Here is a 25,741-nt window from a genome sequence, read left to right on the forward strand (position 1 = left end):
TACCAGGCTGAGAGCCAAGACAAAGGTTGAGGTGTCTGCATGACCTCCTTTAGGCAGACAATGCAGCACTCACCGCCCACTCAGCTGAAGACCTCCAACAGTTCATAACCTGCTTCAGTGAAACCAGCCAGGCCTTCGGACTCTCCATCAGTCTGAAGAAAATACAGGTCATGGGACAAGGAGTGGACTCCCCACCTAACATCTGCATCTCTGACTACAATCTAGAAGTCGCCCATGACTTCATGTACCTGGGCTCCACAATCTCTGATGTCCTCTCTCTTGACATGGAGCTCAACAAAAGCATCGGTAAGACATCTACAACCATGTCCAGACTGACAAAGAGTGTGGGGGCCAACAATAAGCTGACTGGGTACACAAAGATCCAGGTTTACAGAGCCTGCATCCGGAGCATTCTCTTATATGACAGTGAGTCCTGGACACTCCGCATCTGACAGGAAAGTAAGCTGAATGACTTCCACATGTGGTGCCTCTATCACATCTTTCACATCACCTGGCAGGAGAAGGTGACAAACAACATCGTCCTGGGCATAGCTAGAATCCCCAGCATGTACTCAATGCTGAAGTAGAGACGAATGTGCTGGTTCGGGCACGTAGTGTGAATGGGTGATGGCAGGATCCCCAAGGACCTCCTGTACGGAGAGCTGACGCAGGAAAAACATCCAACAGGCAACCCACAGCTACGGTACAAAGACGTGTGCAAGAGGGACCTGAAAAGCCATGGACGTCGATCTTGCTACGTGGGAAACTCTGGCCGTAGACCGATCAGCCTGGAGGAAGTCTGTTCAGAAAGATCCCTCCAGGTTGGAGGAAACACTTGACAAGCAATCGGAGGCAAAGAGACAGAGAAGGAAAGCCGGTGGCCAGGAAAACAGACCAGAATCAGATTTTGTTTGTGCTCAGTGTGGGATGGACTGCCATTCTGGGATTGTCCTTATCAGTCACACCAGACGCTGCACCAGGACTGACAACCAGAGTGAAACTCCATAGTCTCCAGAGACTGAAGGAAGCCTACTATTAAAGGATGCTGTACTATAGATATAGGCCTATGGTATACTGTACTATAGATACAGGCCTATGGGATGTTGTACATTTCTAGTGGTATGTTCTTACACAAACGTGAAATATTTTTTACATACCATTTGGCTTTAGTTGAACTAAATAAGTTACAATACTAACATCCACCAATATGCATCCCCCTTATGAGTCAAAACAGATTTAACTTGTGTGACAAATGCTAGTTGTTTAAATATTTTGTCTGCCAGATAAAACATCGTATATATAACCCAAGTTTCATTCTCAAAACCTAACAAGCATAAAATTATTGTTTATGAAACACTGGGTGTGTATGTACGGTGCTCCAATGTGGCAGCCAAAATGTCCTCAGGAGAGTTCTCCTTTAAGAGTCTCTAAAAACACTTGAGTATAAAGCTTAGGGTAAGATAACCATTTAAGAGAACAAGTAAGGAACTAGGGACTAGAAATAACCCAACATGGGAGTGGTGGAGTACCTGTGAGGCCGTCCTTGTCCTCAGCGCTGACACTGCCGCCGGCGTTGACGAGGGCGAGGATGGCGTCCGCGCTGCCTGAGGGACAGTAGACGTGAGACGGCCGCACCTCTGCAGGAACAATAACACCAAGCCGTGCTACCACACTCTCTCTCACGCGGGGTGCTCTTCCACCGTGCTCACAACTCTCTTCCACCATGCTCTTTATCCCCTTCCACCATGCTCTTTATCCCCTTCCACCATGCTCTTTAACCCCTTCCACCATGCTCTTTACCCTTCCACCATGCTCTTTACCCTTCCACCATGCTCTTTATCCCCTTCCACCATGCTCTTTAACCCCTTCCACCATGCTCTTTATCCCCTTCCACCATGCTCTTTACCCTTCCACCATGCTCTTTATCCCCTTCCACCATGCTCTTTACCCTTCCACCATGCTCTTTATCCCTTTCCACCATGCTCTTTAACCCCTTCCACCATGCTCTTTACCCTTCCACCATGCTCTTTATCCCCTTCCACCATGCTCTTTAACCCCTTCCACCATGCTCTTTACCCTTCCACCATGCTCTTTACCCCCTTCCACCATGCTCTTTATCCCCTTCCACCATGCTCTTTATCCCCTTCCACCATGCTCTTTATCCCCTTCCACAATGCTCTTTATCCCCTTCCACCATGCTCTTTACCCTTCCATGCTCTTTATCCCCTTTCACCATGCTCTTTACCCTTCCATGCTCTTTATCCCCTTCCACCATGCTCTTTACCCTTCCACCATGCTCTTTAACCCTTCCACCATGCTCTTTGACTCTTCCACCATGCTCTTTACCCCCTTCCACCATGCTCTTTAAATCCTTCCACCATGCTCTTTAACCCTTCCACCATGCTCTTTAACCCCTTCCACCATGCTCTTTGCCCCTTCCACCATGCTCTTTAACCCTTCCACCATGCTCTTTAACCCTTCCACCATGCTCTTTACCCCTTCCACCATGCTCTTTACCCTTCCACCATGCTCTTTATCCCCTTCCACAATACTGACCCACAAGTCCCTACTCAGGACACCACATATCCCTATATTGGACCCCACAGACCTTTACCCTGGACCCCACAGACCCTTACCCTGGACCCCACAGACCCTTACCCTGGACCCCACAGACGAGGACCCTGGACCCCACAGACCCTTACCCTGGACCCCACAGACCTAGAGCCAGTGTGTCATGCAGGACTGTGAGGGGTGCAGGCTGGCCCTCTGAAGGCTACAGGTTCAGGCATGAGAGAGTGCCGGGTTAAGACGGGAGGGGAGTGGCTGAAAAGATGGTGGGGGAAGGAGGGGTTGTTGTGGGGTTTTGAGGGGACGTGGTGCCTGAGGGGTTGTATCTGAGGGGAGTTGTGGACATGGGGCCACCAGGGGCCACAGAGGTTGGCAGTGGTTGTGGTGGGGGAGACAAGCACGCACGTGTGGCCACCAAGGTCACTGTCAATACACAAACAAAGCACCAATTATGGTGTGTATTTACTATTTATTCCTGCAGGCTCGAGCTAGTAGTTCTTGGACCCCGCCTTTCTAGCCAATCTATTTTTCCTCTATTATATCTACTACATATATTTTTCTCAAATGCACACACACACACACATCCCCCAGAAAGCAGCCCGTAGCAGCTGTCTAACTCCCAGGTACCTATTTATTGCTAGGTGAACAGGTTTATTAGAGTGAAAGAAACTGCTCATTTGTTTTCCCCTCCGCCGGGTATCGAACCAGGGGCCACTAGGTTTACGACTCCAGAGCGTTGTCCACTCAGCCGCGAAGCCCCGACTACTTATGAATTTGTGTGTGTGTGTGTGTGTGTGTGTGTGTGTGTGTGTGTGTGTGTGTGTGTGTGTGTGTGTGTGTGTGTGTGTGTGTGTGTGTGTGTGTGTGTACTCACCTAGTTGTGCTTGCGGGGATTGAGCTTTGTCTTTTTGGTCCCGCCTCTCAACTGTCAGGTGTACAGGTTCCTGAGCCTATTGGGCTCTATCATATCTACATTTGAAACTGTGTATTTAGTCAGCCTCCACCACATCACTGCCTAATGCATCCCATCTGTCAACTACTCTGGCACTGAAAAAGTTCCTTCTGACGTCCCTGTGGCTCATCTGGGTACTCAGTCTGTGGGGTCCCCTTGTTCGTGTTCTACCCATGCTAAAGAGTTTGCCTTTGTCCACCATGTCAATTCCCACGAGAATTTTGTAAGTGGTTATCATGTCTCCCCTTACTCTTCTGTTTTCCAGGGACGTGAGATTCAGCTCCCTTAGCCTTTCCTTGTAGCTTATTCTTCTCAGTTCCGGGACGAGCCTGGTGGCATACCTCTGAATCTTCTCTAACTTTGTCTTGTGTTTAACTAGGTATGGACTCCAGGCTGGAGCTGCATACTCCAGGATTGTTCTTACATAAGTGGTATACAAGGTCCTGAACGATTCCTTATGCAAGTTTCTAAAGGCAGATCTTATGTTGGCCAATCTAGCATATGCCGCTGATGATATTCTTTTGATGTGGGCCTCTGGGGACAGGTTCGGTGTGATATCAACCCCCCGATCTTTCTCTCTATTTGACTCTTGCAGGATATCACCTCCCAGATGGTACATTGTGTTCAGCCTCCCGCTCCCTTCACCTAATTTCATTACTTTACACTTTCCTGAGTTTAACTTTAGTAGCCATTTTCTATACCATTCCACCAGTTTGTCCAGGTAGTCCTGTAGTCTCTATCTTCATCTGCCTTGATTCTTCTCATTATTTTGGCATCATCAGCAAACATTGACAGGAATGAGTCTATACCCTCTGGAAGTAAGTAAGTAATTATCAGAAGAAGGCACCAAACTGGGAAGGCTATGTAGCACCATCAAATGTGAGGGATAATCAGAGGGCGCTAAATATCACCAAGGATGCCAATACGAGAACAGAAACGCATAAGGCGAACGATATCAAAAGTATCCGAGTCACCAAGAATACTATCGAGGGACAAGCGACCGCGGGGGACGGTCGGAAAACAAGACACATGCTCATCCCAGAAGTCAGGACATTCAACAAGGATATACACGACCGTAAGAGGGACAATGCAATTAGGACAATAAGGAGCAGGGCGGCGCTCCATCAAGTGACCATGAGTTAAGCGAGTATGGCCAATACGCAACCTCGCCAGAGCCGTTTTCCATCGCCGGTTTCGGTGGTAGAAGGACAGCCATGAGGACACACAACTCTTAAGAGTACGCAGTTTGTTACCAGTAACAGACGACCAACAAGCCTGCCAACGGGTAAAGATGGAGGAATGGATAACTGGGTAAAAGTCGGAATAAGGAATACCTTTACGAGAGATGGGACAAGAGCGGACAGCTTCCCTGCGGCAGCATCCACACACTCACTTAAAGAGACACCAACGACTTAAATTTACTGTGAACAAGAAACAGCCAATGCTGGATCTCGACAACCACTGGATGAACCGGATTAAAGGACCCGAGAGCCATGAGGGCACTACGAGAGTCAACAACAACTACAAAGGAAGATTGACAATGAGAAAGCAGGAAACGAAGAGCATAGAGAATAGCATAAAGTTCCACTGTGAAGATGCTAGTCTCCGGAGGTAAGCGACACATATAAGTGCAATCAGGAAAAACAACAGAGTAACCTACACCATCCTCAGACTTCGACCCATCGGTGAAAATGGAAACGGAGCGGGAGTGAGAAGAAAAGTGCTCAAGGAAGAGGCGTTTTAGAACCGAAGGGGGGGGGGGTAAAAGCTTTAGTGATGCGGGTGAAGGATGTACAAAACTATGGAAGGGGGACTCTCCATGGGGGCAAAGAAGGAACAACACAGGGACAAATATTAGAAATATGAAAGGAAAGAGAATCCTGTAAGTGAGATAACCGGACAGAAAGAGGGAGGTGGTGAAGAGGAACAGGAACCGCAGGAGGGGCAAAAGTTAAAGCACGACAGAGGCGAGAGGAAGGATGTTGCAAGGACCGCACAAGATAATGAAGACAGTAACGATCACAGTGGTCCTGGAGAGACAGGAAGCCAGTGTCAACATGCAAGCTGAGGACGGGAGTCGAATGAAATGCACCACAACTCAGGTGCAACCCAGTATGGTGCAAAGCATCAAGATGGCGAAGAGTAGAAGGAGAAGCAGATGAGTAAGCAGGGCAACCATAATCGAGCTTAGACAGGACGAGAGAGGAATGTAAAGTGAGTGCGCCTATCCACTCCCCAAGAAGTATGGGACAATAGCCGAAGGAGGGTAAGGGCCTTAAAGCATTCAACACGGAGGTAAGAGATATGGGGAGACCAAGACAAACGAGTGTCAAAAATCAACCCCAAAAGCTTAGCGGAATCCTTGTACACAATGGGGTGACCATAAAGCGACAAAGAAGGACGAAGAAAGACATGCTTCCGAGTAAAAGTCATAGGTCAAGTCTTAGATGTTGATAACCTGAAGCCATGATCGGTGGCCCAAGACGACAAGGCACCAATCACAAGTTGAAGCCGGCGTTGAAGGAGAGGCGAGTCATCACCCTGACAGCAAAGGGTAAGATCGTCGACATAAAGAGCGGAGAAGACGCCTGAAGGAAGAGAGGAAAGAAGACCATTGAGGGCAACCAGAAAAAATGTTAGTGCTCAGAACACTACCCTGGGGTACATAAGATGCCCAGCAATCCCGTTTAGCCATACGGATGGCCCTACGAGCCACTGCACTCGCCTTCCGAAATAAAAGAAAAGAATCGGCCGTCTGCCGGCGGCGGTGTCTCTTCCAGATTGCATGCTTACAGCAGACAGCCCGACCACAGTCTGTATTCCATCATGGAATGCACTTCTGTGGGCCCCAAGAGGAAGAGCGAGGAATAGAGCAGAGGGCAGGATCGAAGACGGTGTCATGAAAAAGGAGGAGAGGTCAGAGAGAGTAGCACTGAGGGTAAATAGGTTCCAGTCTGCCTTAGCAAACTGCCACCTAGGGAAGGAGAGGGCAGGGTGAAAAGAGAAAAAGGTAACAAGGATGGGGAAATGGTCATTGCCATGGAGGTCATCAAGAACCTGCCACGTGAAATCTAAGAAAAGAGAAGATGAGCAAAGAGAAAGATCAAGACAGAAAAGGGTGCGAGTCTGAGAGTCGAAATGCGTGGGCTCACCAGAATTCAAAAGAGACAGGGAAGAAGAGAGGATGAACGGCTCAAAAAGACGACCCCGGGTGTTCATCAGAACATCACCACAAAGGGAATGACGACAATTGAAATAACCTAGCAGGAGCACAGGCTCCGGCAAGAAGTCCAGTAGGTGTTTCAGATCGGGAAGAGAAAGTGGGACACTTGGGGGGAGATAAATGGAACAAACGGTTTACCATTTCCTCACAAAGATACGAGCAGCAAAACAATGGAGAGAGGAAGGAAAAAGTAAGGAGACAAAGGGAACATCAGAGCGAATTAAGAGAGCAGAAGAATTAGGAGCCCCAGCAATAGCCGGGGCTATTGCTGGGGCTAGACAAGCACCAAGCATCGGCTCCTGGAAACAGACACAAAGGGGCAAAAACCGCAAAATCAGAAGCTGGAGTTCTAGGAAATTGATGTAATAACCATGAACATTCTATTGAAGACTAGACATCGACGAGAAGAGGAATGACAGCAACAGAGAACAACGAAGAAACAAAAGCGAAAAGGGAACACAGCATGTTAAAGAAGCGCAAGATCAGGGTCAGGGTCAGCGAAGTCAGGGTTAGGGGGCATGGGTAAACTGAGTAAAGAAGAAGGGAAGGTAGCTAGAGGACCGACCAGGGGCGGACGAGTAGGGTCCAGAGGAGGAAGAGGAGGGGATAACCGAGGGTCAAGGACAGCAGCAGGAGGGACAGAAACAAGGGAATACACCACAGCAAGGGCACCAACCAAGAGGGAAGCGGGGGCCAAAAAGACCTCCATAGCATGAACAGGGGGCGTAACCATTGAAACGGAAGGGGACAGAGCGAGAGAGTCAGAAGTAGGGGGTGAGGAAGAAAGAGAAGCCTTTTTACCCGCCGGGGAGGAGGAAGGCGAGGAGCCAGACTTACGCTTCTGACTCAAAGAGACAGGTGTCCCAGCAACCACGTACTGGGCAATGGATTCCAGCGTCTCAACAGGAGAAGCTGAACAAGAGCATACATGACAGCCGTTGGGAGAGTGATGGACATCAGCCCATACCGACAGACGGCGTGGAGAGCCAAAAGACGAAGGAGAAGGAAGGGAAGGAGGATCGGAGGGAGACGAGGAAGAAGATACAGGACACATGACAGACCAGGCAGAAAGAAGGGGGGACCCCAGACAGAGGACCGTTAGGAGGACCCTTTGGGACAGAACTCAAAGGAACAGAGTAAGGGGCAGTGGGCATATTAGGGTCCAAGGCCTGGAAACGGTTTTGAGTCTGAGGAAGGTGGAAAGGACGAGGAGAGGAAGAGCGCAACACGCGAGCATAAGAAACGTTAGCATAAGGTGGGAGCTCGCGAACCTGGCTCCTCGCCTCAGGAAGAGATAAACGCTCCTGGTGCTTCAAGTTGAGGATGGCAACCTCAAGCTTGTAATGTATACACGCACGGGAGAAGGTAGGGTGAGCCTCACTGCAACTGAGGCAGCAAGCCTGGAGAGAAGTGAACTCCGACTTAGAGTGACCTTTGCCCCTACACAAAGGACAAAGAGAGACAGTTCCAGAGCACCAGAGGGCACCATGCCCAAACCTCCAGCACTTATTACAGAGCTGAGGAGAGGGAATGAACTCCTGGACGAAGCACCTGGCACCAGCAAGAATGACAGAGGGTGGAAGGGTCCTACCATCAAAGGTAATCTTCACAACCTGAAGGGGTTGACGGCGACGACCACGAGGGCGACGAGTAAACAAGTCTACCTGGAGGATGGAATGGCCCTGGGCATTGAGGATATGACGAATATCTTTGTGGCAGTCCTGGAGATTCCGAACACCGGTAGCAACATGGGGTGGGAGGAGAATAGTGCCAACACTGGCATTCAGCTGAGCGTTCTTGGAGACCCGAACAGGGGTCTCACCAAAGCAGGACAAGGTGGCCAAGCGGGAGGCTGCATCCTGAGAAGAAGCAGCAACGACACGTGCACCGATATGGGTAGAGTGGAAAGTAACAAAGGCGTCTACGGAATCAACATGGTGCCTCTGAAGGAGAAATCATCAGGAGGTGCAGAATCAAGAGGGAGGAGATCAAAGTATTTGGCCCATGAAGCAGGACCAAACAGGGCCTTATTCCCATCAATATTGGGAAGGAATCGTGCGAGTGCGGCCGTGTTGAGGACGGCGTTGAGAACCCCCAAAGAGAGAGGGGATAAAAGGTTCAGTACTCACAACTAGAGACTGAGCCGTGCCAGGGGACGAGGTGGTCACCACTGGGGGCTTGGGGCTCGCCCCAACCACAGAGGAGCGAGGAAAGCCGAGGGGAGTAGTCAGAGAGGTCAAAGGAGGAGCAAGGTCGGGGCCCAATGCAGCGGGGGCTACAGAGCCCGGTCTTCCAAAACGGTCCAACTCGGGGGCTTGGTCGCCCACCTTATGAGAAGATAAAAGAGGAACAGAATGGAACATAGGTACGAAAGGAAAAACATTCATTTACGAATGAGCCCCCATACCCACCATGGAGTCACAATTAGAGGCAGGACACCCAAAAAAGAAGCTATCGCCGATCATGTCGGAGCCCCTAGGAGTGCGTCGTGAGTATATGCCCCACAAATGCCACCTTAAGAACTGTCAGTCCATCGAGATCGGGTTCAGTGACGAAAGGAGGATTGACAATAAAAGGTTTCCCTCGCTCTCGACGTTGGGAACTACAGTTATACGGGTGCAAGAGTATGCCTCCCCAAGCACCCGGGCGTCAAAATAGAAGAAATCCAAAAGAATAACGAAAACAAGCAAAAGGTCGGCAGGAAACGACAAGCAGATAGGAGAAGGGGGGGGGAGAAAAACGAAACATAAGGAAAAGGAAAAGCAATCCGGCACAATTGGAGAAGACAGTAGCAGGAGCATAAGGCCACAAAAGGACAGAGGACTGTCCCATGGAGCATCACACTCCGGCAGCCAACCACCAAGCTTCCTCACGGCGCCAACGGGCTGGATGGGGAGGGGGGTACCCTCTGGAAGGTCGTTTACACATATCAGAAACAGGATGGGTCCAAGTACAGAGCCCTGTGGGACTCCGCTGGTGACATCTTGTCACTCTGATGTCTCGACCCCCCCTCCTCACAGTTGCTCGCTGTTTCCTGTTGCTTAAAAACTTATCAACTTATCAGCCTTATCAACTGTAGCACCTTACCTTTTACTCCTCCCTGTTGCTCCAACTTTTGCAATAGCCTTTTGTGAGGTATTGTGTCAAAGGCTTTCTGACAGTCCAAGAAAATGCAGTCTGCCCATCCTTCTCTTTCTCATCTAATTTGTGTTGCTTGGTCATAGAATTCTAATAAACCTGTGAGGCACGATTTACCCTCTCGCAGAGCATCTGGAGGGAAAACTATTTCTTCCAGATGCTCTATGAGCCTTTTCCTCATGATCTTCTCCATCACCTTGCAGGGTATACAAGTTAGGGAAACTGGCCTGTAGTTCAGTGCCTCTTGCCTGTCACTCTTTTTGTATATTGGGACTACATTAGCTGTCTTCCAACTTTTCGGTAGGTCTCCTGTTTCAAGTAACCTGTTATACACCATAAAGAGTGGCACACTGAGTGCCTCTGCACCTTCCTTTAATATCCATGGTGAGATTCTGACAGGCCCAACAGCCTTTGTCACATTCAGCTCCAACAGATTCCTTTTGACCTCATCACTGGTGAGGTCAAATTCCTCCAAGGTTGCTCGGTCTGCTTCCTCCTCATTTAGTGCTGGGACTTCTCCTTGCTCTATTGTGAAGACCTCCTGGACTCTCTTGTTGAAATTCTCAACAATATGTGTGCGTGTGTGTGTGTGTGTGTGTATTCACCTAGTTGTGCTTGCGGGGGATGAGCTCTGCTCTTTCGGCCCGCCTCTCAACTGTCAATCAATTAACTGTTTCTAACTGCTATTTTTCACACACACACACACACACACACACACACACACACACACACACACACACACACACACACACACACGCACGCCTCGTAGCCTGGTGGATAGCGCGCAGGATTCGTAATTCTGTGGTGCGGGTTCAATTCCCGCACGAGGCAGAAACAAATGGGCAAAGTTTCTTTCACCCTGAATGCCCCTGTTACCTAGCAGTAAATAGGTACCTGGGAGTTAGTCAGCTGTCACGGGCTGCTTCCTGGGGTGTGTGTGTGTGTGTGGTGTGAAAAAAAAAAAAAAAAAAAAAAAGTCGTTAGTAAACAGTTGATTGACAGTTGAGAGGCGGGTCGAAAGAGCAAAGCTCAACCCCCGTAAAAACACAACTAGTAAACACACACACACACACACACACACACACACACACACACACACACACACACACACACACACACACACACACACACACACACACACACACACAGAAACAAAGTTTATCTCTCGAATAGCTCTCACAGAAACAAAGCTAACGAAAACCATAATAAATGCAGTGTTCCCACAGGACTATTATGTTATAAGGAAAGAGAGAGAAGGAAGAGGCGGTGGTGGTGGTGTAGCTCTGCTGGTAAGACAAGGCTGGGATTTTGAGGAAATGGTTGTTCAGGGCTGTGAAGGTTTCAGTGACTACATAACAGGTACCATAACAACTGGAGGGCAAAAAATTATAGTCGTAGTCATATATAATCCACCACCAAATGATAGAAGACCCAGACAGGAATATGATAGAAACAACATGGCCACCATTAACATAAAAGAGAGAGCAGCTTCTGTTGCTAGCAGGAATGGATCTGGACTACTAATCACGGGTGTCTTCAACCATGGGAAAATAGATTGGAAGAACAGAGCTCTGCATGGAGGACCAGAAACATGGAGAGCTAAGCTGCTGGACGTGGCAACAAGACACTTTCTAAGCCAGCACATCAAGGAACCAACAAGAATGAGAGGAGAAGATGAACCAGCAATGCTTGATTTGATATTTATCCTAAATGAGTGGGATATAAGGGAAGTTAAGATGGAAGCGCCCTTGGGAACGAGTGATCACAGTGTATTGAACTTTTGAGCACCTGGTAGAGCTAGGAATTATCCCCCCCCCCCCAAAAAAAAAAAAACTAGGAAACAAAAGGCTGGCATACCGAAAGGGGAACTATGAACAGATGAGAAGTTTCCTAAGTGAAATACCTTGGGACATAGACCTCAGAGATAAGTCTGTACAAAATATGATGGACTATGTTACCCAAAAGTGTCAGGAGGCAGTAAACAGGTTCATCCCGGCCCAAAGGGAAAATCCGAGAAGCAACAGAAGAATTCATGGTATAATATGGCATGTATGGAAGCAAAGAAACTGAACAAAAGGGCATGGAGGAACTTCCGGAATAACAGAACACCAGAAAGCAGAGAGAGATACCAGAGAACCAGGAATGAGTATGTCAGGGTGAGAAGAGAAGCAGAGAAAAGTTATGAAAATGATATAGCAAATAAAGCCAAGATCGAACCAACGCTACTCCACAGTCACATCAGAAGGAAAACAACAGTGAAAGAACAGGCATTGAAACTTACAACATGCGAGGACAGGTATACAGAGAATGACAAAGAGGTGTGTGAAGAACTCAACAAGAGGTTCCAGGAGGTCTTCACAATAGAACAAGGTGAGGTCACTGTGCTAGGAGAAAGGGAAGTAAACAAGGAGGCCTTGGAAGGGTTCGAAATTACGAGAGAGGAGGTCAAGAGACACCTGCTGGATCTGGATGTTAGAAAAGCTGTTGGTCCAGACCGGATCTCGCCATGGGTACTGAAAGAGTGTGCAGGAGCGCTTTGCTTGCCACTCTCCATAGTGTATAGTAGGTCACTGGAAACGGGAGACCTACCAGAAATATGAAAGACGGCGAATGTGGTCCCAATATACAAAAAGGGTGACAGACAAGAGGCACTGAACTACAGGCCAGTGTCCTTAACTTGTATACCATGCAAAGTGATGGAGAAGATTGTGAGAAAAACCTAGTAACACATCTGGAGAGAAGGGACTTCGTGACAACCCATCAACATGGGTTCAGGGAGGGTAAATCTTGCCTTACAAACATAATAGAATTCTATGATCAGGTGACAAAGATTAAGCAAGAAAGAGAAGGATGGGCGGACTGCAATTTTTGGACTGTCGGAAAGCCTTTGACACAGTACCCCATAAACGGTTGATGCATAAGCTGCAGAAACAGGTAGGAGTAACTGGTAGGGCGCTCCAGTGGATAAGGGAGTACCTAAGCAATAGGAAGCAGAAAGTTACAGTGAGGGGTGAGACCTCAGACTGGCGTGAAGTCACCAGTGGAGTCCCACAGGGCTCTGTACTCGGACCTATCCTGTTTCTGATATCCGTAAATGATCTCCCAGAGGAAATAGACTCATTCCTCTCAATGTTTGCTGACGACACCAAAATTATGAGAAGGATTAAGACAGAGGAGGACAGCCTGAGGCTTCAAGAAGACCTGGACAAGCTGCAGGAATGGTCAAACAAATGGTTGTTAGAGTTTAACCCAAGCAAATGCAATGTAATGAAGATAGGTGTAGGTAGCAGAAGACCAGGTACAAGGTATCATTTGGAAGATGAAATACTTCAAGAGTCAGAGAGAAAGACCTGGGGGTTGATATCACACAAGTCCTATCCCCTGAAGCTCATATCAAGAGGATAACATCAGCGGCATATGCCAAGTTGGCTAACATAAGAACGACCTTTAGAAACTTATGAAAGGAATCTTTCAGAACTTTGTATACCACATATGTCAGACCAATTCCGAAGCATGCGGCTCCAGCATGGAGTCCATATCTAATCAAGCATAAGACTAAACTGGAAAAGGTTCAAAAGTTTTCCACCAGGCTATTACCCGAGCTGAGGGGTATGAACTACGACGAGAGACTACGGGAATTAAACCTCACGTCACTGGGAAACAGAAGAGTTAGAGGGGGACATGATCACCCACATACAAGATTCTCAGAGGAATTGATAGGGTAGATAGAGACAGGGTATTTACCACAAGGGGCACACGCACTAGGGGACACAGGTGGAAATTGAGTGCCCAAATGAGCCATAGAGACGTTAGAAAGAATTTTTTCAGAGTGAGAGTAGTAGACAAATGGAATGCATTAGGAAGTGATGTGGTGGAGGCTGACTCCATACACAGCTTCAAGTGTACATATACTAGAGCCCAACAGGCTCAGGAACCTGTACATTAGTTGATTGACAATTGAGAGGCGAGACCAAAGAGCCAGAGCTCAACCCCTGCAAGCACAATTAGGTAAGTATACACATACACACACGGGGATCTTGTGGGGCGCCGGTGGCTGTGTGGATAGTATGCTGGCACGTAATCCTGTGGCCCGGGTTCGATTCCCGGCACTGGCGATAAAAAAAATGGGCAGAGTTTCTTTCACCCTGATTCTCCTGTTACCTAGCAGTAAACAGGTACCTGGGAGATAGAGAACTGTTACGGAGCTGCTTCCTGTGTGTGTGTGAAAAAACTTGATTTATTGACAGTTAAGAGGCGGGACCAAGGAGCCAGAGCGCAACCCCCGTAAGCACATCTAGGTGAATACACTTCCTGCGACGCAAAATGTGAATGGATTTTGTTGAACATGTATAGAATAAGGTCACCAGCGGGGGAGTAAGTGCCGCCAAGACCAGGGCCAGAGGCACGGGTCCGGCCAGTGACGTCACCATTCATTGCTTCAATTCTCATGACGTCATGACTATATTCTCATGACGTCATGACCATATTCTCATGACGTCATGACCATATTCGTTCAGACTGGAGCTTAAAGGTCTCCATGCACCAGTTAGCACGAGACAGGTGCACTATGCACCACTCACAGTCGGGATCCCGGGTGTGAATCCCGGGACAGAAATGGTTGGGTGCGTTTCCTGTCACCAAGTGCATCTGTCCACCTCGCAGTAAACAAGTACCCGGGAGATACCCAGCTGTTGTGGGGTTGCCTCGTGGGGTGAGTTGGTAGTTCCACATTTGGGCGACCTCGATATAATCCTAGCGTGTATATGAAGTCTACCTGTCCCCCAATGTTATGAATTATTATGATTTATTATATATTGTGTCGTCAATATTAATATTATTTTAATGAAAACTGTGATTGTTATTCTTCGTTCTACTTCTGTTATTCTTTGAAGTTCAGTAGAGCCATATTAAGTATGGCACCACCAGTGGTGGCACCACTCACATTAGAGCAAGGAGAAGGTCCAGAGATAAGAGAGGGAACAACTAGCCAGGCACCACTAGAGGAGTTTGTGATCACCAGTGGGGAGGTGAGGAAACAGTTGCTAGACTTGGTTGTGACAAAGGCTATAGGCCTGGATGGACTCTCACCATGGATACTAAAGGTAGGAGCAGAAGCACTGTGTCTGCCACTCTCCACAGTGTATAACAAATCACTGGTAACAGGTGAACTACCAAAAATTTGGAAGACGGCTAATGAAGTCCCGATATACTAGAAGGGGAAAAGACAGGAGGCACTGAACTACAGGCTAGTGTCCCTAACTTGCATTGCATGCAAGATGATGGAGAAGATTGTGCAAAAAAAGCTAGTGGAACATCTGGTACACAAGAACTTTGTAACACAACATTAGCATGGGTTTAGGGATTGCAAATCATACCTCAGATGATTAACTGAATTCTACGACCAGGCAACAAAAATCAGGCAAGAAAGAGAGGGGTGGGCAGACTTCATTTTTTGGATTGCTAGAAAGCCTTTGACACAGTATCACATAAGATACTAGTGCACAAGCTGGAGATGCAGGCAGGAGTGAAAGGGAAGGTACTCCATTGGATAAGAGAGTACCTAAGCAACAAAAGATAGTGAGTCACTGTGAAGGGTGAGATCTTAGAGTGGCGAGACGTCACAAGTGGAGTTCCAGAGGGGTCAGTCCTTGGACCTATACTATTTCTGATATATGTAAATGATCTCCCAGAGGGAATAGACTCGTTCCTCTCAATGTTGGCTGATGATGCAAAAATTATAAGGAGGATCAAGACAGAGGAAGATAGTATAAGGCTACAAGGTGACCTAGACAAACTGAAGGAATGGTCCAACAAATGGCTAATAATGTTCAGCGTATGTAAATGTAAGGTAATGAAAATAGGCGGAGGAGAGAGGTGGCCAGGTACAGGATACAGAATGGGAGAGGAAGTCCTTCACAAAACGGACAGAGAAAAAGATCTAGGAGTTGATATCACACCAAACCTGTCTCCTGAAGCCCACATAAAAAGAATAACATCGGCGGCATATGGGAGGCTGGTTAACGTCAGAACTGCCTTCAGAAACCTGTGTAAAGAATCCCTCAGAACCTTGTATACCACGATATGTGACCACAGAACAATCCAAAAAGCGTACTAGAGCGTCCCCGTGACCCTTTACGTCTTAGAAATAAGAGAAGCGGGAGGTGTCAATATGTTAGTCCCTAGTCCAAGCAAGCATCCTAAATTAACCCTTTTTAAAAACCCCATTGGCACCCCTATTTATGCCAGGGACGTCCCAGGTTAGTGTCCTACCGGCGCTGGCGGCCCAGAGGAGCGGCTGGCGTCCGTCGTGGTCGGTGACGGAGACGTCGACGCCTCGCTGAAGCAGCTTGCGGAGGACCATCAGCCCCACCCGCACGTCGTTGCCCATCTCACTGTTGGGGCCACACATCTGCGGGCGCACGCCACGGACCGGCAGAAATGGACTCATAAGTGCACCTCACTAGGGAAATGGAGTCATACCAGCCTCACCTTTGTGCTTAAACCTATATGTAAACATTGCACTGAATTATCCTTCTGATACTTAAGTTTTTATTAACAAAATAGTTCCTACCAAAAGAATTAACAAGTGACTATAAAAAGATACTAAAGTATTATCAATATGACGGTGGGTCCATAGGATAATCAAAACCCAGCCTAATATTATCTAGGTCTAATTTAGCAAAAGATAGGCCCATTATAGCCTGGCATAGGTCAGAAGGAGTACATACCTCATTATTGTAGAGGGGGGGTTACAGGACAGGGGTCGGGCTGCGTTCTCTCTATAAGTGAGGTAATTATGAGAATAAAGCGCTAAAGGATATGAGAACCAGGAGCTGGGATATGAGGACCAAAAGCTGGGATATGAGAACCAGGAGCTGGGATATGAGGACCAGGAGCTGGGATATGAGGACCAGGAGCTGGGATATGATGACCAGGAGCTGGGATATGAGGACCAGGAGCTGGGATATGAGGACCAGGAGCTGGGATATGAGGACCAGGAGCTGGGATATGAGGACCAGGAGCTGGGATATGAGGACCAGGAGCTGGGATATGAGGACCAGGAGCTGGGATATGAGGACCAGGAGCTGGGATATGAGGACCAGGAGCTGAGATATGAGGAACAGGAGCTGGGATATGAGGACCAGGAGCTGGGATATGAGGATAGTGAAGAAACGGTGCACAATCACTTGGACCTTCGGGGATCAAACTACCCTACAAGAAGCAAGGCCGTCATTCTACCGACCATTCTAAGAGGATTGGTTAACTTGAGCAGCACACTGCAGGGGGCAGTAACTCACCTGGGCAGCAGGGTAGAGGAGGCAGTAACTCACCTGGGCAGCAGGGTAGAGGGGCAGTAACTCACCTGGGCAGCAGGGTAGAGGGGCAGTAACTCACCTGGGCAGCAGGGTAGAGGGGGCAGTAACTCACCTGGGCAGCAGGGTAGAGGGGCAGTAACTCACCTGGGCAGCAGGGTAGAGGGGCAGTAACTCACCTGGGCAGCAGGGTAGAGGGGCAGTAACTCACCTGGGCAGCAGGGTAGAGAGGCAGTAACTCACCTGGGCAGCAGGTAGAGGGGCAGTAACTCACCTGGGTAGCAGGTAGAGGGACAGAAACTCACCTGGGCAGCAGGGTAGAGAGGCAGTAACTCACCTGGGCAGCAGGGTAGAGGGGCAGTAACTCACCTGGGCAGCGGGGCAGTAACTCACCTGGGCAGCAGGGTAGAGGGGCAGTAACTCACCTGGGCAGCAGGGTAGAGGGGCAGTAGCTCACCTGGACAGCAGGGTAGAGAGGCAGTAACTCACCTGGGCAGCAGGGTAGAGGGACAGTAACTCACCTGGGCAGCGGGGCAGTAACTCACCTGGGCAGCGGGGCAGTAACTCACCTGGGCAGCAGGGTAGAGGGGCAGTAACTCACCTGGGCAGCAGGGTAGAGAGGCAGTAACTCACCTGGGCAGCAGGGTAGAGGGACAGTAACTCACCTGGGCAGCGGGGCAGTAACTCACCTGGGCAGCGGGGCAGTAACTCACCTGGGCAGCGGGGCAGTAACTCACCTGGGCAGCAGGTAGAGGGGGGCAGTAACTCACCTGGGCAGCGTAGTGAAGGGGGTAGGCTCCGTGGATGTCAGGGGTGCTGGGGTCTCCTCCGGCGTCGATCAGGAGGTCGAGGATGTCAACCTCGCCACACACTGTGGGTGGAGCACAGGGTCATACGGCTGTATGGTTGTATGTGTATTTTATCAAGCGTGTAATTTATTCATGAACCTCGTACGAACTATGTTGTTTTATAAATGATATGTGATATTGGTATATTATATATAACTCTCCAGACACAAAGCAGAACGCTTTAAAAGAGACCAACGTCGTCTATGCCTTCAAATGCCCTCTTGGGGACTGTAAGCTCCAAAAAACCCAGTATATAGGCAAGACAACAACATCTCTTTCTAGGCGTTTAACGATGCATAAGCAACAGGGCTCCATTTAGGAATATATAATCTCACAAGTTTACAAACGTCATATATGAAGTGGTTTTTCCCTGACCAGAAGCGAATGATCTGAGGCAACCTCCTGATCCATATACGACCCTCATTAGCTCATTAGTCTGAGAAAGAGTAAATATTGCGGTATTTTTAATTTCACTAAAGCACCAGAATTCTGACGTAGTGATCGATAGCGTGAGGATTGTGGTGCATTATGTGTGAGACGAAGTCGTGGGCAGCTTGTACAAACTTGCAGGATGGATTTTACTCACAACGCAAACGTCTAAAAGCAGTGCCACATCGGTTATCGAACTGTGGTTCAGAGAAGAGCAGCGAGCACTGCTGGCCAGGTGCTGGCCCCGCGGGGGTGAAGGAGGAGGGGGTTCTGGCCCCCGGACTATTTTTAAACATTGACTGATTATGTAAATAGTTATTGGGAACGTTTGCAACATGATGAGGAACGTGATCAAACACATTTACAAGAGCGTGATGACAACATTAATAGGAACGTGATAACAAGGAAACTCTTCATAAGTGACTGGGAACACAGCACTGCAGGCCGGCAGCACTGCAGGCCGGCAGCACTGCCAGGAACTACTCCCACACATGATGTGCAAAACAAAGTTTGCTAAATTGTCACTAATGGCAGACATCAATCATGGACAAATTGACTGGGGCTGAGTGGACCCCAAGAGGAAGGAGAGAGACATGGAGAGTGAAGGTGGTACACGTAGCAGAGAGGAACCTGTTAACGCACCAGGCTAGGAAGACAACCTGTTAACACACCAGGCTAGGAAGACAACCTGTTAACACACCAGGCTAGGAAGACAACATGTTAACGCACCAGGCTAGGAAGACAACCTGTTAACGCACCAGGCTAGGAAGACAACCTGTTAACGCACCAGGCTAGGAAGACAACCTGTTAACGCACCAGGCTAGGAAAACAACCTGTTAACGCACCAGGCTAGGAAGACAACACAGAGAAGAAGGAAAGACGAGCCAGGAAGACTACACATGATCTTCACACAGTGCGAGACACACATGACAATGCAAGGAAGTTAAAAGTAGAATTATAACGCACGTAAATGATCGAGAATCCAGAAGATAAAATTTTCATAGTTTGGCAGTCAATGGTTGGAGGTAGGAAAGTGAAAGCAAGGACGCGTGGGGAGGCGGTCCACGGAGAGCACAGAACACCGCTGAACCACAACATGTACACACAAGACACAAGATGTCGTAGACAGCAGAGTACCATGAAAAACATGAAGCACCTCAAGGCCAAGGATCAGTCTAAACTACACTATATATCCACATTAAGAGGAAGATGTTAGTAAATCATCAGTCCCCGTGGTGTAGTGGAAAGACGCTCGCCTGGCGTTTCGCAAGCGCTTTGTCCTGGGTTCTTATCCTGGCCGGGGAGGATTTACTGGACGCCAACCCTTAACTGTAGCCTCTGTTCACCCAACAGTAAAATGGGTACATGCTTGTTAAACGATTTGGCGGGTCGTATTCCAGGGAACATAGGATTAAGGACCTGAAATGCTACGCGTGCTGGTGGCTGTACAACAATGTAAGAACTCTTGCATAAATAAATAAAAATAAAATAAATAAATAACTGGGCATGTGATCAGACTACATAAGAGTGTCACACAGAGAACGATAAGGTGTGTAAAGCGCGCATTAAAAGCTATGTGGACAATATCACCCTGGAAGCAGACCTGTCCCGAGCTTCTAAGATAACAGACAGTATCAGAAGACACACTGCCCGAAGTCAAAGTGACTCCACAAAAATTAAGGACCAACATGTGGAGCCGGATGTGGTGAAGGACCAACATGTGGAGCCGGATGTGGTGAAGGACCAACATGTGGAGCCGGATGTGGTGAAGGACCAACTTGTGGAGCCGGATGTGGTGAAGGACCAACTTGTGGAGCCGGATGTGGTGAAGGACCAACTTGTGGAGCCGGATGTGGTGAAGGACCAACTTGTGGAGCCGGATGTGGTGAAGGACCAACTTGTGGAGCCGGATGTGGTGAAGGACCAACATGTGGAGCCGGATGTGGTGAAGGACCAACTTGTGGAGCCGGATGTGGTGAAGGACCAACTTGTGGAGCCGGATGTGGTGAAGGACCAACTTGTGGAGCCGGATGTGGTGAAGGACCAACATGTGGAGCCGGATGTGGTGAAGGACCAACTTGTGGAGCCGGATGTGGTGAAGGACCAACTTGTGGAGCCGGATGTGGTGAAGGACCAACTTGTGGAGCCGGATGTGGTGAAGGACCAACTTGTGGAGCCGGATGTGGTGAAGGACCAACTTGTGGAGCCGGATGTGGTGAAGGACCAACTTGTGGAGCCGGATGTGGTGAAGGACCAACATGTGGAGCCGGATGTGGTGAAGGACCAACTTGTGGAGCCGGATGTGGTGAAGGACCAACTTGTGGAGCCGGATGTGGTGAAGGACCAACTTGTGGAGCCGGATGTGGTGAAGGACCAACTTGTGGAGCCGGATGTGGTGAAGGACCAACATGTGGAGCCGGATGTGGTGAAGGACCAACATGTGGAGCCGGATGTGGTGAAGGACCAACTTGTGGAGCCGGATGTGGTGAAGGACCAACTTGTGGAGCCGGATGTGGTGAAGGACCAACTTGTGGAGCCGGATGTGGTGAAGGACCAACTTGTGGAGCCGGATGTGGTGAAGGACCAACTTGTGGAGCCGGATGTGGTGAAGGACCAACTTGTGGAGCCGGATGTGGTGAAGAGCCAACTTGTGGAGCCGGATGTGGTGAAGGACCAACTCGGAAAGCCGGATGTGGTGAAGGACCAACTCGGGAAGCCGGATGTGGTGAAGGACCAACTTGTGGAGCCGGATGTGGTGACAACTACAGACCCAATCAAGAACTCATCATGATTTCTAGAGGCTCCTGTAGAATTGGGTGACCTTTTGGTATAGTATTGATCTCCTCACAGGAACTGGGGGTGCTATACCTGTTATCTTTAACACAGCTAACGTGGTGCCTATATATACACCTGAAGACGGGAAGTATTTACCCACAAACTGATATCAGTAACAAGGACCTCATGTGAGATATTTGAGAGTGACCAGAAAGAGGAATTTTTAAAACAGAACACAAGAATGTCGTCTCCATGCAACAGTATGGATTCATTAAAGGAAAATCCAGCTTGACTAACTTATTCGTTCTACGACGTGTCAACAATTAAACAGGAGAGAGCGCGGGATAGACTTCACTATCCTGGATTGTCAGAAAGCTTTTGACACTGTTCCTCACAAGCGAATTGTATAGAAACTAGAGAAGCAGGTTAGGATAGACTTAGCAAACTAGTACGAAAGACGTTAAGCGTTATATACATGTTATATGAGATACATTTTTGAGTATACTTCCCCGGCATGGAATCCCCTACCTAAGAAACAAAACAAATCTATATAAATAAAAATGTAAATGTTCGTTTGTTCAAAATCGCTAATCTCTGAAAGTTCTTCACCGATTGCTTTGAAATTTTCATACAACGTTCCATTCGCATCCGAGAAGGTTTTTATATACATACTATATGGATGTCACGTCTGTGACGGTATTAAAAAAACATGCTTTTTCTGAAAAACTGTGTTTTTCATGTGAGGGAAATCTTGAAACCTCTTTACCGATTGCTTTGAATTTTTGACACAACGTTGCATTCGCATAGGCGCGTTTTTTTATATATCTACTATATACATGCCTCAACTATGACAGGAAAACATGCTTTTTTTGAAAAACAGCGCCATCTGTTGAATGTAAGGGGCAACACACGCTGTAATCTCCCAAAGCTCTTCACCAATTGCTTTGAAATTTTGACACAACGTTGCATTCGAATAGGCGCGTCTTTTTTTATACCTACTATATAGATGCCACCCCTGTGACAGGTAAAAATATGCGTTTTTGAAAAACTGTGTCATCTGTTGCACATAATGGCAACATGCACGCTATACTAAATATGTCACGAATTCCATTTCAATGTTTCCGATTGCATTGATAAATTTTATTTTCATAGATTTCGATTTATTTTATTTTTTAGTGAAATACTTTGTGTGACATTGTGTTGGAATTGAGCTGTGTTGTTTACCATATAGTTCATTTCGTAAGTATAAGTATAGATGCCACACCTGTGACAGGTAAAACTATGCTTTTCTTGAAAAACAGCGCCATCTGTTGCATGTAAGAGCAACACACATGCTATACTAAATATGTTACAATTCCATTTCAATGTTTCTGATTGCATTGATAAATTGAATTTTCATAGATTTTTATTTATTTTCATTTTGATTTAATTATTTTGAATTGCGAATTGGAATTGAGCTGTGTTGTTTACCATACCATTCATTTCGTGAGAATCGTTTATTTGTTATATTTTTTCGTATTTTCATTTCATTTTTAAGTGTTTTTCCTTATATTTCAGTGATAGGAACATCAGATCACTTGATGTTCCCAATTTTCTGATGGGAACATCAGACCATTTGGGAAGGCATCGGACGAGAGAGTGGGGAATGGTCGGGAGGACGAGGGGACGGAAGTGTGAGTTGGTGGGGAGGACGAGGGGATCAATTCAAGACGAAACTGTGTTTAAAAAAAGGAATAGTAGAACGAGTTGACATAAATGGAAACTAAATTCACAAATGAGTCACAAAGATCAGCAGGAGGTTCTTCGGTTTACAAGTCGTAAATAACTTAAACAGACTAGGAAGGTGTCGAGGCCAATTCAATACACAGTTTTCAACGTAAATATGATAAGTAAAACAAGTGAAAAGTCACTGTATTGAGCAATTGATAACAGAAAGGTGAAGCTTGAGAACTGATGCTGAACCTTGTTCTTAGTGAGCACACCTAAATGAATATGCACACATCCGCCGAGGCCCAAGAGCTGAAGATCGGCCAGCAATGTCATGTAGGTGAGTTCAGCAGTACTGTGAGTGAAGGAGCAGGAAAGGGATCAATAATGTTAAGAGTGTGGGAGGGTGGGGGTCGGGGGGGGGCGGTGATGGGAAATAGAGTATTGATGGTTCACTTGGTGTGTTGTCCTGTGGTCATGGAGACGGCCGCTGGCGGGCTTCTGTGTGGGGCTCAGGGTCCAGGCTCTCCACGGAGCCATGCATGCTTAATATTAGAGCCCCTCTCTACTCACCTACTTGTACTCAACTAGTTGTGCTTGCGGGGGTTGAGCTCTGGCTCTTTGGTCCCGCCTCTCAACTGTCAATCAATTGATGTACAGATTCCTGAGCCTACTGGGCTCTATCATACCTACATTTGAAACTGTATGGAGTCAGCCTCCACCACATCACTGCCTAGTGCATTCCATTTATTATTAACTGCTCTGACACTGAAAAAGTTTTTTCTAATGTCTCTGTGGCTCATTTCGGTACTCAGTTTCTACCTGTGACCCCTTGTGCGTGTAAGAGAGAGAGTGAGAGAATATGAATTTTATTGTTAAATTAATGAGCCATATAATAGGCTCATGAAATAAATGGGTCTCTAAGAACAGGTTTCAACTGAGCTGAGAAAGGATTTCAGCCTTGTCTTGCAGTTTTATCAGGTTCCTTATATGATAATTCGTTAACAATATTCCCTATGTGACAGTTTCAAAGTATTACATTCTCATGAAATAAATGAGTCTCTAGGAGCAGGCTTCAGATAAACTGAGGTAGGATAACAGCTCTTGCTTGCAGTTTCACCAGGTACGTCAATTGACAACCCTTATGAACGCTAGACATAATTAAAAAAAGAGAGAGAGAAAGACATAGTCCGCAATATATACATTGTGGGAAAGGTACAATCAAGAGAGGGAAATGAATCCAATGAATGAATCCAACAATGAATCTTGTGAGAACCGCCAGTTACTTCACAGTCTGTCTAACACAGGCGTGATGGATCATCCTCTCACAGTACAAACCATTTTGTACATTCCAGCATAACATTGATTTTCAGTAAACATATTTACAACGAAAAGCTTCATACTAAATTCAATTAAAGTAAATAAATCAATACTTACCTTTTGCTCATTTCGCGCCAAATTTCTTTGTTATGAAGTAAGTTAACAAGACGAGAAACTCTCCAGCGGGTGTGTTTATAGATGTATATGGCGTGACTTTACAGGTGTGTCGTGTCTCGGTGTACTTGGTGCGGGTGTGTGGTGGCGCCGCTCACGCTCACAAAGTGCCAACTGCTACTCCCACTAACGACTCAAAGCATTAATAACAAAGCAGGGAAAAGAGGAATGTTATAGTGGACTTTATCTTGTTGGTGTGAGTGTGTGTGTATTTACTATTTATGTCTGCAGAATCGAGCTATAAGCTCTTGGACTTCGCCTTTCTAACCAATCTATTTTTTCTTCTATTATATCTACTGCATACATTTCTCTCTAACACACACACGCACACACACATCTCTAGGAAACAGCCCGTAGCAGCTGTCTGATTCCCAGGTACCTATTTACTGCTAGGTGGACGGGTGCATCAGGGTGAAAGAAACTTTGCCCATTTGTTTCCGCCTCCAGCGGGAATTCAAACCCGGGTTATTAGGACTACGACCCCCGAGCGCTATCCACTCAGCCGCGAGTCCCCTTCGCGTGTGAGGGGGCCTCCCCTCACACGGTGTGGGTGTGTGTTTAATAAATTAATTTATTTATATATTTATTCATTGTTTTTTTCAGTATATGTCTGTTTTCTCATCCTCATTGCTTCCCCCCCCCCTCTCTCTCTCTCTCTCTCTCTCTCTCTCTCTCTCTCTCTCTCTCTCTCTCTCTCTCTCTCTCTTACTTTCTTTTCTTCCTGTACTTATCACTCTCCTGTTTCACTTCCTCTTCCTGCCTCTCCCCCAGCCTCCGTGCCTGCCTCACTTGGCCAGCGGGGCCACACAAACATCCTGTCCTTGTTGCTGCGCCTCACTAATGGTTCCTGGCCTCACCTGATGGACCATGTAAACAAAGGCGCTGCTGCCGATAACTCTCCCCTCCCACCCACCGTGCTTCTCTTTCTCCTCCTCTCCTTCCTATTCCACCTGCTCCTCTTCCTCCTGCTTCCCTCCGCCTCTTCCTCCTCCTCCTCGCACAAAGGGTAAAGAGTATATGGATATCGCTGTCAGTGATATACGTAATGAACAAGCACATTGTTGCCAATGTTTCAATGTTTGTGTTTTCTCTCACAATATGAGCAGTGTTACCACTGTCAATGTTTTCCTGTTTGTTCTCCATTGTGACCAAATATAACCAAGGTGGAGGATGTCTCAGTTGCTGGCGTCGTCAGGTCATATTCCCTCGCTCTTTGACATGTCATATGTCCTAAATAATGTTAACGGTTATGATCATTATTTGTGTTAAAGCAGGTATTCGGGTACAAAAATTG

General features: G+C 47.4%; 1 protein-coding gene across 3 annotated transcripts in view; it reads right to left on the reverse strand.

The window, feature by feature from the left end:
* LOC123763913 (uncharacterized) overlaps positions 1-25,741 on the reverse strand; it is a 144,361-nt gene that overhangs the window by 51,016 nt on the left and 67,604 nt on the right. For 2 of the 3 annotated variants that reach the window (XM_069330178.1, XM_069330175.1), the window contains exons 5-7: positions 17,965-18,065; positions 16,152-16,290; positions 1,530-1,637 (exon numbers count right to left, since the gene is read on the reverse strand). In XM_069330178.1, the coding sequence (XP_069186279.1) occupies positions 1,530-1,637; positions 16,152-16,290; positions 17,965-18,065 (348 nt within the window). The remainder of the gene's footprint in view (positions 1-1,529; positions 1,638-16,151; positions 16,291-17,964; positions 18,066-25,741) is intronic. The other variant, XM_069330176.1, reaches the window with a different exon arrangement.

This window comes from Procambarus clarkii, chromosome 23 (assembly GCF_040958095.1).
Source record: "Procambarus clarkii isolate CNS0578487 chromosome 23, FALCON_Pclarkii_2.0, whole genome shotgun sequence".
NCBI classification, from domain to species: Eukaryota; Metazoa; Arthropoda; class Malacostraca; order Decapoda; family Cambaridae; genus Procambarus; species Procambarus clarkii.